We start from the raw sequence: 13,001 nt of genomic DNA on the forward strand, positions 1-13,001 counted from the left end.
AATAGAACAGCTGCTTGGGCTGGTTGTGGCCCATGAGCCAAATGTTAGAAACTCATGAAATAAAGCCTTCACTTCATCCCATGGTCTTGAAGCAGCCCTTGTGACCACATGTTTTGCCTTGTTCTGTAATTCTAGGAAGGATCAAAAATGTTTCAATCTCTCTCCTCTCCTGGGATGGGCACTGTAAGCTATGGAGGTTTGAGTAACTTGCCAGTCAATGGACTAACTGTGCATCAAAGTCAGGTATGTAAGAGCAGTGGCATACTACTCGTGTAGTACATCAGTCAGCATAAAACCACAGGGCCCACTGACTGGTGGAGAATGCAACATGACACAGGCCAAATAGACCAAAATATAGTTTCCACATAAAGATTATAGTTTGGTCAATTTTTCGCTGCTTTCTATTTTAGTGGAAGTTCAGGTGTAGACTGAGGGTTGTATGTGCTGCTAGACTTGCAGCATGGGCCATAATTGGAAATGGTATTCAGCTGTCCCCTCATACTGAAGAGTTTAACAACCTTCAGTAACTATAGCATTCTGCAAACAAAAGGAATAGTGAAGCTTGGTAACTGCAATGGGTACTGAGGGAAAGCAGTGATGTCTAATGGTTTCCCCCCCTCCCACCCCTTCCATGTCCATGGAACTAGAGTGAGAAATCTGTTGTATTCCTGAGTATAATGCAAATGTTGTTTCTAACTTGGTCTTCCAGGTGTTGAATTTGATTAAAACCTGCTCTCTTCCAGAAGGCATGAGCCTTCAAGACCTGCAGTCTCAATTGCATAATATCAACATGACCACAATTAAGTAAGTATACAGTTCCAGAACAAAGGATCTTCTGGAAACCAAAGCAGTTTTCTTAGGACCAAGTTAATAGCGGTAAACCAATAGGGAATGAAAGAGAGATGCAGTGACTCAGCATAGCATGCAGAAATGCTAGAACTCCAGATGTCTCCCCTTTTTTCTGTCTAGTAAATGAAGAATAGTATATCTTAGGTTAGACCCCGTTAATTATTTCAGGAACTTTGCTTTTTCTCCAGCATACGTACAAGAGAAATTAGTGATTTACTTTTATCTATTGGTTACAGTAGAAGCTAACTTGTATTGAGCTGACTTTCCAAGAATGTAACAAGGTAAAACATATATCACAAATATCAGCTTGCCTGGAAAGATTCACAAAGGGTTACAAGACGAACAGCCTCATGTTCGAGCAGAGTTTGCTATCAAAGAATTTGGTTTCTCTGGCACAGCAGTATTGTACCACCAGTTTGCATTGAGATGAAAGCCATTGTTTCCCTTGGCTTCCTTTTGGTGATTGCTTTCTCATCCTAGTCTCATGGTTTCAGCTGTGGTCAAACATCTCTTGAAGCAATATAAGAAAATTCCATTGAATTGTTGAAGTTATGAGACCAAGATGAGGTGCTTTGTTTCCTCTGTTAAAAATACTGTGTGGCTTGTTTTTTGGGTTTGTGTTTTTTTTAGCATTTGGGTTCCTTGTGCCAGTGCCTAGGCAGTGTCACTTTTTTTCTTTCATGTATCTAAGGACAGTCCTGCATACCCTAGATGTTAGAATTCAGTCTGTGTGGGCTGATAAGCAATCCCTTTCTCGTACTATATCTGCCCAGAAGATTAAACTGGGGCTCACTTTACTACATTAGATACTGCTGCATTTTCTGTATCCTGTTTTGATTTGGAACACAAAGACATTATTACACCTTTCCAGCTGGAGGAAGCGACTGTGGTGCTATTGAGCGGGCAGTTGGGTCTTGTCTTTTGGGGGTGGAAAAATAAGGTCTTTAACAACTCTTCCCTTCCCATTTAACCAAAGGAATTACCATTTGACTTGCTCATGAGGTAGCATATCTTCTGAAACCTTTGCATAGTGAGGCTGGCATGGAATAGTGAGTGTGGTCTGAGGATACGTGTGACAGAAGGAACCTGTTGATATCAAATAGTTATGATTTTTGTTTTGTTTTTTTGTTTCTTTCCTTCACAGACAAGCAGTTGAATTTCTTAGCAGTGAAGGACACATCTATTCCACAGTGGATGATGAGCACTATAGATCTACAGATGCTGAATAAAGGTGCTTCTGAGATTTACTTTTCCAGCTGGCTTGAACTGTCATGAACTCATCCATGGGCAGCCCTACCAAGCTTTAATTAGCAGAAGAGGATCTCCTGTTTATAGCATTCAGATTTCAGAAGTTGAGGAGCAGTAGAATAAATGTACAGGATTCTTCTAACCAAGCTAAATAGTAAAAGTGTGACAAATGACTCATGTTGAGCCAGCTGTTTTATAGAGAGAAGTGAACTCTGTATGAAGAAGAGCTGGAAGCTTTGAGGCTATTGGCCATCTAGTTTCAGTGTTTTGTAGTAGGTTAGTTGGCTGGAAAGGATTGGATATTTCTAGCCTTACCATGGACAGTTTTTATTTTTGTTTTAGAAGTGATTCTTCCACTCGGCCAGTTTTCAGCCTCCTCCACTTATCTTGCAGTAGTGGTAGCTTTTTCAGAAATATTCTTGTAATGTACAGTGATCAAAAATACATTCTTTGTTTGTTATATACTTTCTGCATATAAATCTATACTTGTGTTTATAGAATGACCTTATTACTGAAACTTTTGATATTCTAATATAGCTTTTAATTGAAATGTAATTGCTTGTAGATATGTGGTTTTGTTTAAATGCAGAAAAGCTTTCACCTTGATTAAATGTGTTAGTAGATTAGTCCCTGAACAAAAAAAAGCTTTTACTGTTTTTGACTTCAGGAGAAAATCTGAAGAATTTTACTCAAACTGCTTTGTAAAAGTTCAACTTAAGTGAAATGTGAACCCTAGATGTTCAGGAAGTAAGAGTAAACACACTTATAAATCAAATCCTGTACTCTATGGTCTTGGCTTTCTTTTTTAAAATACAGACAACTAAGCTAAATGGGAATTCCCTCGTGTAACACTGAAGGCAGCCTTCACTCTGGCATTACCTAGCCTCTGCAACATTATTCCAGCCCCTTTTTTCATATATGCATCATGTAGAATTGTAGGGCTGCAAGTGACCTTCTGAGGCAGGATGGTTTAGATAGGAATGATTCTATCCAAATCCATTGTCCAACCAGTTAGTAAAACTACAGCATCAGCCATGACAACCGTAAGATATAACACCCTAACCTGCCACAGGTACATCACAGTGTAATCACAACTTACATGAATATTTACTATGTTCCTCAGGGCTCCTGACTCATTCACTTGGCAATGCTCATTGAATAGGGAGCTCTGGAATCTATTTTTACCGATCAGTGTTTGGTCTTGTGTCTCAGGCTGTGCACAAGGATACAAAACTAGTAACTTGTTGAGCAATTTCCCATTGCAAAAAATATTCCGTCTTTCCTCATAGTACATTTTAGATAAAAGCCTTTTATGATTGAAGACCATTCAAATGCAGTGTTTGTTTAGACTGCACCAACCCAGGGCAGTTCTTCAGTTACGTAAAAGTGTGAGAGTGATCTATGTAGGGTCCCACCTTCATGCATGTGAAGCATGATAAAAACCCCAGTCTGACTTCATACAATTGCTTGCTGCCACTGAAACAGCTCTTTACAGAAGATTACTAGAGGCCTAAATTCCCAATGTGAGTGCCTAAAATTAGACTCTTGGATCCAAAGCTAGGCATCTAAATATAAAGCACCTGATTTTCTGTAGGAGTGAGTTCCCATAAATCCCATGGATACTAACAAGAGCATAACTGCCCAACACCTCCAAAATGCAGTGGCTTTATTGATTAATTTAACTTTAGGCTTAGAAATTTAGGCCCTGTATAGGCTACAATAATGAACAAACATAGAGCATCATGTTGATTCTTTAGGAAGCGCCTCTCTTGGCTATCCATACAGACTACTTATTGCTGACCCATAACTTGTAGATGAATGCCTGCAGTTAAAAGGATGCATTTCCATATTGGTAATGGGAGCTTGTTATAAAGGGGTTGCAGATTGAGGATAAATACTGTAAAAGACCATTAGCAACAGTGGCAAGTCTCAGAAGTGTATAGTCCAGAGCAAGGATGAAGATGGTGAATCATCTGGTAGTTAATAAAGCTGTGTGTAATGCTCTCCTGAGTATCTGGGCTTGTGTCGCTTCTGAAGCGTCTCAAAGCAGTGCTTGCTTGGGCCAACACAATATTACTCTCTGATACTCCTGACCAGTGTTTTGTTCATGTCTGCCTGCTCAGCACAACGGGGCATTTTCCTCAGCATGAGCATAGAGCTTGTCAAGGTTTGGAGATGCTGAAGTCACCTGAGGGGAGACCACCCTGAGAGCAGATGTGTTGGGCCTGCTAAGGGATCAGTGGAGGAGACTGGCCTTCTAAGCCTTCTAGCCAGTCTACAGCAGAGGTTTCCAGGTTGTCCTTGGGACACTGCTTATTCAGTGCACAATGGAATAGATGACTGCTTAGTATAGAAGATGGGTTTCGGAAGGCATGGGCTGCTTGCACTGCACCGGTAATTGTCTCTCTCTCAAAGATTGCAGCAGCTCTCTTTGAACTCTCAAGGTTGCAGTCAAACTTTGCAAATGAAAACCCTAGTTAATTTTAAGACCTGGAACTAGTTTTGAGTAGGAAAGCTTCCTGTCCCATTCGTGGAGGCTGGGCCTTTACCAATGAAGAGCTGTCTCCATTTTGTGAATTGTTTTTTCAACATCCTTTTCAATTACTTCATAGTCGTGCTCTGAACTGTCACTGGAATTTGCACCTGAAAGAAAAGAGAGAATACTCAGGTCCCCTGGCTGTTTTAGCCAAGTCCAGGAATTTGTGCTAAGACTTGATGCCACAAGAACCCTTTTGGGAGAGATGCTGCTAGTTTCTCATCTTATCTCCTGCCCCCACACCCGCAGGCTCAGAGAACTTGATATACAGGAGTAATATTGTCATGTGAGGACAAAGACAATAACTGCAAAGAACCCAGAAGGAAAGGGTGTGAAAGGAAATAGGAGTTTTCTTGCATGTTACTAAAGAAGCCAAAATCTATCATGCCTGATCAGACCACTTCAGTGTAGACTGGCATCCTGCTTCTGTCAGTGGTCCATTTCTGACATTTGGAGGGAGGTGACAAGCAGTTCCAGGACCATAGAGTCCACTGCATCGTGATATTAGTAGGAGGGAAATCAAATTTGGCACCCTGCAATTATACATTCAAATGTTGAAAGATGATATTTGTTCCCATGATTGCAGCCTGTTTTTTGGTTTTGTTTTTTTAACTATCTTGACATAAAGTTTACCTAACAGTGTGTGTGCTCCCTGCATTAATTCAGTAATATTGAGGAGGGGGGAGAGGGGGCATTTCACCACTGTCACTTCATTGCTTTATAAGGTTAAAAGCAACAATTCAATTTCTTTTATATTTCGTTTTTAAAAGCTATGTGAATGTAGCACCCAAAGGTTAAGAACTGTCAAAGATGACACCCATAGAAAATTCGACCCATTGTGCATACACGAGAAAAATCTTTAATTCCTTGCCTATGGAGCATATTTTCCATGGGAATCTGCGTTAGTGCATAGGATAGGTGGTGCTCACTGAATAGGTCGTGACTCGGTACTTCTCTCCATATTCATCATTCCATTCTGGCCCCAAACCTTATTTACTGCCTATCTAAATCCAGAGGTGTCACTGAACACTTGAGTGCCCTAGGTGACAGTGGTGCATGGCACAGAGTCAGGACTGTGCTGCCAGTAGCAACAGTGGTGGCCAGGCGGGCAGTGCAGCTGCCCCCAACCTTGCAGTCATCCCCTCTTTGTTATGCCGAAAGGATCATAAAAGTGGGAGCAGCAGAAACTCTGTCATGGACCAAATCAAGAATCCGGAGCCACCCACCCTGCATGGAAACATGTGCCCAAGCTGCAAAAGTCTGTCGATCCTGGATCAGTGCCATCAGCCGTATTCAGACCCCAAAGATAGGACAATCATGGAAGACAAGTCATCCTAGACAAAGGGATTGCCAAAGATGATTATGGTACTGTCAAGCTTACAAATAGAGAATTGTTTCTTCCAAGGGAATTGTGGGATGGCACTGGAAGAGTATCAACATGCAAGTGAGCTACCTTGTGTCCACACTGAAAGGTGGAAAGGTTAACAGCCTGATTGAAATTGGCCCCACGTCCTGGCTAACACCCCTAGCTGTGCCAGCTCACCTGGGCTAAAGACACCACTGCACTTAAGTGAGAGGTTTTATATATGTACAGGACAAGGGTTAGAGGAGGTCCCAGGCTAACTTTCTAGGGAAGACATTGTCAGCTGCTGTCAGCACAAGCGTCCCAGGTGTCCCGTCCTCACCACCCCAACTACCACTACAGACTAGCCATCCTAGTCATGCTACCATTATTACATACAGGCAGTCCTTGACTTACAACGTTTTGAGTTACATTTTGCACTTACAACGCTTATAAATTGACACCCTGTTTTAACTTTCTGACGTCAGTTTTGTCTTTACAACACTTGATCCAATGTGATGCCACGCTAGCAAACAAGTTTGCTGTGTCACCCATCCCCCTGGAGAACACCTGTCCAAACTTCCTTGGACACTTTCTTTAAGAAAGCAGACAGGACTCCAGAAAAACCTGCAGCCAAGACTTCTGAAAAGACTCCAGCCAAGAGCCCATCAAAAAGTTCAGCAAAGTCACCTCAAAGACGTCCTTCCAAATCAATAAGATTGCTGTTTACAATATAAATACATTAATGTAGATATACTACTTATCTATAATTGACTGAGTACAAAATTCTGGGGTATTTTTGGTGAAAATAGGGTATCGGGCCTTGGTTCAGGAACCAATCCCCATTTATAACGTTGTTTCTTATGAGAAAATTGGTTTCGAGTTACAACGTTTCGACTTAAGACTCGGTTTTCGGGAACCAATTGTCGTAAATCTGAGGACTGCCTGTATTCTCTTATTCATTAGCAGGCATTTTTTCCCCAGCTGAGTTTTGCTTTCTACTTCCTTACATTTCTAACCTCATTAGGATAATCCCTCTTTTTTTCTCTGTTCTCACTCATGATCGACACTCCTCCCAATTTCATATAACCTGCCAGTGTTGCAAACAGGCTCTTCATTCCCTGTGTGTGGGAGGGAGCCCCACCACAGGTGCTGTAATGATAATTTAAGTTCTGCAGTAGTAGGATTCTCCAAGTCTTTCATGTGGTTTGTGTTGCATTTTAGTGCACCCTCTTGCCTCTGACTGGGTGGATCATTCAAGCCTGCAGCCAGAAAAGGTTGCCTACCCCTGTGCTAGAGTATGCTAGAACAGTTGGTCTGACGACCATCTCACCATCATTTTTCAGGAATCTTTTTGGCGTGCGGGGCTTCTGTAAACAGGGCTGTGTGTCATACTCATTTGGGGTGCTCCTGGCAATAGGGTTACTTTGCATCTTGCTTGGCTTGAGGTTCAGAGGCTCCTGTGGTGCAGACTTTGGCTTGGACCCGGGAGGTGGTTGCTGAAAGGAAAAAGGAGTAAACAAAAACAGATATTAGTCTGCCACAGGTGTTGGCAGCTGGGCCTACAGAGTACACAAATCAAGGGGAAAGAGGCTGAGGAAATCATGTTCCATGAACACCCAAGATCTTTGCTGCAGGATGGCAGTGGAGTGGGACTAGCAAGAGGGACCTTCTGGGGCTCTTCTCCCCTCCCCGGACCACCTCTGTGTTGACCTTCTGGCTCGGTCCTCTTCCTCCACTCGAGAAAGTAGACAGGTAACAAAAACATCATTCATGCATGCACATGTACATGTCTCCCAGACACTCAAAAAGACTCATGCCCACATATGAGCCAACATGTATATGTGCACTCATGCTTGGCCATACCTATATATGCAGACTTACACACTCACATACCCACACTCCTGCACACACGCAAGCCAAGTTATACATGTTTATCTGTGCACATTCACACACACCCCTGTGCATTCATGTGCTTACATGCACACCCTTTCCCCCTTCTCTTCCCACCCCCACCCCCACCCCACATAGCCATAGGCTGATCTATACCTTTGGTTTCTCAGGGACCCTTTTTTCTCTGGTTTTCTGAGGGCCTGTCTTGTTCTTACACTCTCTTCTCTTGGGGGGCCGTGGTGGGGCAACTGCAGTGCCAGGCAACAGCTTCACCAACTGATAGTAGAAGGATTCAGTCAGCACTTCAATCTTTGACATGTCTGTCAGGTGGGTTTGCACTGGGACACGCTCTTCAGTGAGGAACAAGGACATGTCCAGCCACTGGGGTGGGATTTCAAAGCTTGCATCCGGCTCCTCACATAAGCTGGTCACTAAGAAAGTCTCGGTGATCTGTGCTTCTAGCCGCAGCATAGAGTAGGAGCCTAGAATGTCACGGGCAAGAGAGGAGTCCTTGACTGTCATCCGGACTTCACAGGGCAGCTGAAACTGTTCTACTATCTCAGGAAGGGTATACTTCTTGCTGTCTCCCATCTCTTCCACAAAGCCGCCATCCAGGTGCAATGGCAGCAAAAGCTCTTCATTCTCTTCCTCATCCTCGTCTTCGTCACCACAGCTCCGGCTGCACAGAAGGACATCAGTGGCTTGGTGCTCTGCCTGATTCTGCATGTTGGCCTTGACCAGGTGCAGCACTTCCAGTCGGTCCCCTATGCTGAGTGATGGTAGGTTCTCCTCGTTGCTTTCACAGTCCCTGGTAACCACTACACGCAGGCGCTTGCTTGACCCCAGGCTCATTGCCAAGTCATAGACAGTAGGGAACTCCCTGGGACGTCTCCGGAACCTGCCTTGGTAGGTGCTGGAGAGCAGGAAGTGCCGGGAGCCCTTTCTGGAGGATGCCAAAATCCTCCAGGCACAGACCTTATTGTGAATTTGGATCTTTTGTCCTTTCTGCAAGTGGGCAATCCAGTCATTCTCAAAGATGGGGGGGTACTCAGGCCCATCCAGAATCTCAGCCTGCACAGGAAAGATGTCCTGCAACTTCAGCACCTCACTCAGCATCAGTGGCTTAATAAAGTGGATGTGCTGGGACTCCTCTGTGACATCCTCCACATCCACTTCCAGGGAGGAGGGAATTTTCACCACGTCCTTCCGCACTGCAGGGGGCACATGCACATTAGTGGAGCCAAGGTCCCACCCTTCCACTCATGCTAATGTCAAAAGGATCCCAGGACAGTAAGGTGGGCACTTTTTCCTATCACTTTAGGCACTGAGGGGAAGCTTGATCCCAGATCTGTACAGTTCACTGTCAGTGACAATACACATGCCACATGAGGGAAGCATTTGGGATTTGCTACCACACATTTCAACCTAAACAAGAAGGGGCCTGTAACAGGCTGTGGAGTTTCAGGAGGCTTGTAGCAGCCTAAAGGCTTTCAGAGGCTACAGCCAGCTGCACCTGGCAAGCAACTGCTTGCATGTTGCTAGGAGGATTAGCCTAGCTGCATGCAGGAAACCTAATTACAAGCTGCCTAAGGAAAGGGACCAACTGAGGCAGATAACTAGAGTTAGTGGAGTCAGCTCATGGAGAAGCCCAGGGATCACACTAAGAGTGCCTCTCTCCCAGAGGACCATGAGTGCAGCCAAGACTATAAGTGAGCTTTCCTGTGGCTGGAGGGACAAGGGAGAGAGTGGGTACATGGCAGCAGAACCATGCCTGAGGACTCCCTTCAGGTCTGGGAGAAGTGTGTAGTAGTATACACATGGGTTTATGACTGAATTGCTTATGTTGACTCCTGCCAGGAGGGAGTTTGCCCTGGGGAAGTTAAGAAGCTGAGAAAAGATAGTACTTGAACCCAAAAAAACCTGTGTTTGAGCTAAGCAAATCCCCAAACCTACTACAGGGCCCAACACAGCTCAAAGATGCATTGAAATCTGCCAGTCCCAGGGAGCCCCAAAGTGTCCACAGGCAGCAGCATCACATTTTGATCATCTGCACAACCTACCACGAGCGGTTACACGTTCTCAGGGCATATGTAACAGGCAAGGCTCATGCTGTGGGCAGAGCTTGGAAGAATACTGCCACCTTGTTCCCAACTGACCCCTGACTGATAGTCTGTTATGGATTATTTAAGAGGTTAAATTAATGGTTTAAATAAACTCAGTTCAGTGAAATAAAAGGAAATTATCTCCCCTCATATCCCAAACTCATACAGACAGTGTCATATGCTCCCACACTCAGGGATTCAAATGTACTGACAGATATACAAAATGCACACAAATATAGTAGGATATAGACTTGCATACGCATGTGCACACATCTTTGACATATAAATGGGTTGATAGAGACAATACCCACTTACAACATGCATCAAAGTCTCGCAGAAATCATGGGGCACACAAAGACAGAGAAACCAGAGCCTAAACAAACATCAGACCCAAGATGGCCACACATACTGAGGCACCACCCCCAAAACTAAGAGATACACGTATGCATGTACAGAAAGCTAAGGATACCAGAACATCCAGACTCACCAGACTCACCCAGAGATGTTAAGATGGGGATAGGTATAGAGACACAGAGGTAGGCATATATGCACTCACACGTATGCACGCATACATATATGCAGACACAGGGGCACCCATGCCAGACCCTACCCAGCAGACAGACACCCATAGACCCCTTGACAAAAAATGTTGGAGGGTTCCCAGGAGCAGCCAGGCCCATACTCACTGTGCATTATTGCCTGCACTTCATACTCTGGGCAAAGGAGGAAGGTGTGCGTGCCAAGTTTGGAGCACTTCAGGTGCTGGCCCCACAGCTCTTTTGCTTGCAATGCCTGGCTCAATGTGTAGTGCTGCTGCCCACTGCACGGATAGAATTTGCCCCTAAAGGAGAAAGGCAACCAGAAAGAATGGTGCCCACTGGGCCCACTGGTTATGCAGGAAGCATACTCTCTGCCCTCATGGGTAGTCACTGATACCAAGGAAATAGACTGGCCCTTTGGAATGATTTGTCCATCTATGCTCAAGTCAGCTGCAGAGATGAAGTAGCATGGCATAGCCTGGAGCCCAGGTGGTTTGGTTTTGGCAAACTCCTCCAGGCTTGTAAAAGGCAGCTTGTCTGGGCTGAGCTTGAAATGACCTGCAGGGAAAGCACAAGAGACCTTGTGATCGGCGAGTCCCCTGGGAAAGAGGGGCCAAGTGAGACACAAGCAGTAGCAGAACTTAAATGAGAAGTTCTTGACCCTGTTTGTCACCCACAATGGCAAAAGAAACTTGCAGTTAGCAACACCCATCTCTGCAGGATGCAGAAGTAAGGATGCAGGGGTGTGACCTGCTTGTGGGAGGCGGTGTGCAAGTCATATAATCAAAGACAAGTAGGGCTGAGGGGACCTTCAAGGGCCATCTACTCCAACCCTCTGCCTGAAGCAGGATAATCCCTATCCAAACCATCTTATACAAATCCATTATCTAACCTATTAGTAGAACTATTGTCAACCCTGACACAACCACAGGGTGTAACACCCTAACCTGCCATAGCTAAAGCAGGGGGCATGCATGTATGTGGTTGGTGTGTTTGTGGTGATCTGAGTGCTCATGTGCAATTGTATATGGGCATGTGTTCAGAGACTGTTGGTGGTGGGCACAGTGCATGTGACATACTCGGTGTGCCTGTAAATGTTTGTGTGTATGTGTGTAGCTATTGTGGTGGACAGAGTGAACGTGAGAGGCTGGATGGGTAGGAAGGTTGGTTGTGTGCAGCAGTGTATGTGTGTGTGTGTGGAGGCTGTTGTAGGTGGAATGCATGTATACTCTGGGGGTATGAGTGTGTGTGTAGAGCAGGCTTGTCCAACATATGGCCCACGGGCCGCCATGCGGCCCTCCAAGCTGTTTTCTGAGGCCCGAGGTGCTGCGACTGGAAACAAAAGTAAACACTGTACTTTTGTTTCGGGGAGGTGATGTGATACCGCTTCCTGTGAGGTCTTTGAATATGGCTCGCCGGCCCACTGGGTGATAAAAAGTTCATGATCTGGCCCCACATTCAAAAAGGTTGGACACCCCTGGTGTACAGGATCTGTGAAACTAGGATTGTCTAGGGAGTATGGTTTCTGTGGGTACACTGTATATCTGCATAAGGCTGGATGACTGCAGTCACCAGTCTTGTGTTACCTGTAAAGTTCAGCGGCAGCTCTGTGGACTGCCCAGTCTCCACATTTTCACAGGTGACCCTCTGCAGTTGAACAGCAACAATTTTCAGCAGGTCTCCTGTTGACAGGCAGCATTCACTGCCTGCCATCTCGTACACAGACCCTACAGAGGGAAGACAGGCAATTTCTAAGACTTTCTGCAGCTGTGATAACTGGACAAGAAGAGGACGGATGGTCCAGGGATTAGTGTGCCTGCTCTGTTCTGTCACAGACATCCTGTGTGACCTTGAGCAATTGACACGTGGTATGTCTACATTAGGCCTGTGCAAAGTGGCTAGTATTCGCTTTGAATTCGGATTTGTCCGATTCGGGGGACAGTGATTTGATTCAGTGATTTGAATCACTGTCCTGATTCAATTCGGCTGAATCTGATCAGGAGATTCGGCGGCAGCCAAATCTCTGAATCAGCCAGGCCAGGCCCACCCTCCACCCCTCTCCCAGCTCGGCAATGGCTGCTGCAGCTCCTGGCACTTGTAAAAAAAAAAAGCCCCGGGTCACCGGGTGCTGCTGGATGGGGGGCAGAACCCTGCTGCCCCCCACTGCCCCATGCTGCATGGGGGGCTCTGTACAAGCCCCCTGACCCCCCCTGTTCCCCCAGCGCCCCCCCCATGGGTGCCTCGCACAGGCCAGCTCCAGCCCTTTAAGAAAAATACCCTGAAAAACCCCAGATTCACTGCTCCTGCCAGCGGGACGTGATCCCCACTGCCCCCTACTGCCCTGCACCATGCAGGGGGCTCTGCACGAGCCCCTGAAGTCTCGAGGCTGCTGCAGAAACGGTGAGACCTGGGGCTTTTTTCAGCTATTTTTTTCTTAAAGGGCTGGAGCTGGCCTGGGCGAGGCACCCATGCGGGGGCGGGGGAGCAGGGGG

General features: G+C 45.6%; 2 protein-coding genes across 2 annotated transcripts in view; one reads left to right on the forward strand and one right to left on the reverse strand.

The window, feature by feature from the left end:
• Positions 1-2,879, forward strand: part of RPA2 (replication protein A2) — a 9,640-nt gene extending 6,761 nt beyond the window's left edge. The window contains exons 7-9 of the mRNA XM_014521734.2: positions 136-243; positions 710-804; positions 1,994-2,879. Coding sequence (XP_014377220.1) covers positions 136-243; positions 710-804; positions 1,994-2,078 — 288 coding nt within the window. The 3' untranslated portion in view covers positions 2,079-2,879. The remainder of the gene's footprint in view (positions 1-135; positions 244-709; positions 805-1,993) is intronic.
• Positions 2,880-2,993: 114 nt separating this feature from the next.
• The window catches only part of THEMIS2 (thymocyte selection associated family member 2), a 19,853-nt gene continuing 9,845 nt past the window's right edge, over positions 2,994-13,001 (reverse strand). The window contains exons 2-6 of the mRNA XM_014525018.2: positions 12,096-12,236; positions 10,657-11,067; positions 8,025-9,079; positions 7,309-7,474; positions 2,994-4,740 (exon numbers count right to left, since the gene is read on the reverse strand). Of these exons, the coding sequence (XP_014380504.1) occupies positions 4,643-4,740; positions 7,309-7,474; positions 8,025-9,079; positions 10,657-11,067; positions 12,096-12,236 (1,871 nt within the window). The 3' untranslated portion in view covers positions 2,994-4,642. The remainder of the gene's footprint in view (positions 4,741-7,308; positions 7,475-8,024; positions 9,080-10,656; positions 11,068-12,095; positions 12,237-13,001) is intronic.

This window comes from Alligator sinensis, unplaced genomic scaffold, assembly GCF_000455745.1.
Source record: "Alligator sinensis unplaced genomic scaffold, ASM45574v1 scaffold264_1, whole genome shotgun sequence".
NCBI lineage: Eukaryota > Metazoa > Chordata > Crocodylia > Alligatoridae > Alligator > Alligator sinensis.